Raw genomic sequence first — 1,181 nt, 5'->3', positions numbered from 1 at the left:
ATGCAGTTCAAAAGCCTCGTTCTCTCCGTTTTCGTCGCTACCGCGTCTGCCGGCTATGTCCAATTGTGCGGCCCCCAGGGAACATGCACCGACACTGGCGATGCCAACGACAACTCGTGTATCGGCCCAGTCAACGGCAATGGAAAGTTCACCTTCCAGGCTCACGACACTGGTTCTAAGATGATGTCCATCTTCAAGGACAAGGGATGCTGGGACAACAATGTTGCTACTTGTGATGATTGCAAGAGTGTTACCTACAATGGACAGGGTAAGTCGTAATTCGATCTTGGCGTCCTTTTGGGGATGCATGCTGATTGCTTCTTTAGGTCCCGTCTGGGCTATTTTCCACTAAAATGTGTTTGCGATGGGGGTTACAGGTGGAACGATGTGGAAGGATTGAATGATCACAGGGAGTGATTGATTGATATCATGGTGTGCATATTGTACTAGCTCGAATATTACCATCATGCCTTTGGCACTAAGTCGTACTTGTGTTGAACCTTTATTGAGAAGCCTCCGTACAGGCAGTCATATAGCTCGGTAGTAGCAAGAGTGTTCTGTCAGGAGCGATATCTGAGCCATTCCCCCTTGATATGAAGTGTTACAATAGAATGTACATGTCTTCTGGGAACTGGACCGAGCAAAAGGGAAAATTACCATATTGAAGGCGCAGATATACTTAATTAAGCCATCAGAGTCACTTCATCTCCTGTCAAAACAGTAGTTCTACAAACACACAACGAACTTAAGAAACAGCCCAGCTGGCCACACCAACCGATAGATCTATTATATCTGCGCAAATATCACTGTAGCAATTCACGCCTTATTGCCATCATGAAAAAACCTTCTGCCTCTTGATAGTACTCCAATGAGCCGGTTATACCTGCTGGGAAAACCTCAAGTTCCTACTAAATTAGCGCCCTTTTCCCATTGCGGTCATATCCCACGAATGACGTCAGACCCACTCCCTAATATTGGATTTAGAGCCCAGGATGGAATAGACTTGGCCTAGGTCAAGCATAAAACTGACCTAAATCCCTTAGCTTGGGCTGGGGTATTCATGACTGTAAACTGAATCTCCGCTTTTTAATTTTGTCAGTTTTCGTCCTTATTTCTTCTGGTTTAGGGCTTTACTATTCCCAGCCCTGGTCTTCTCGTTAGTCTGCATTGAGTCCATTTAT

At 45.4% G+C, this 1,181-nt stretch overlaps 1 protein-coding gene across 1 annotated transcript; it reads left to right on the top strand.

The window, feature by feature from the left end:
* Window positions 1–352, top strand: ABOM_010629 (uncharacterized protein; the record flags this gene model as incomplete). Its single annotated transcript, XM_022537757.1, has 2 exons — window positions 1–268; window positions 327–352. The coding sequence occupies 2 exons, from the start codon at window positions 1–3 to the stop codon at window positions 350–352; spliced, it is 294 nt and encodes a 97-aa protein (XP_022384217.1).
* Between the last annotated feature and the right edge of the window lie 829 nt (window positions 353–1,181).

This window comes from Aspergillus bombycis (genome assembly GCF_001792695.1).
Source record: "Aspergillus bombycis strain NRRL26010 chromosome Unknown contig00141, whole genome shotgun sequence".
Lineage (NCBI taxonomy): Eukaryota > Fungi > Ascomycota > Eurotiomycetes > Eurotiales > Aspergillaceae > Aspergillus > Aspergillus bombycis.
The sequence above is the reverse complement of the archived record's forward strand: the minus strand, read 5'-3'. Positions and strand labels throughout refer to the sequence as shown.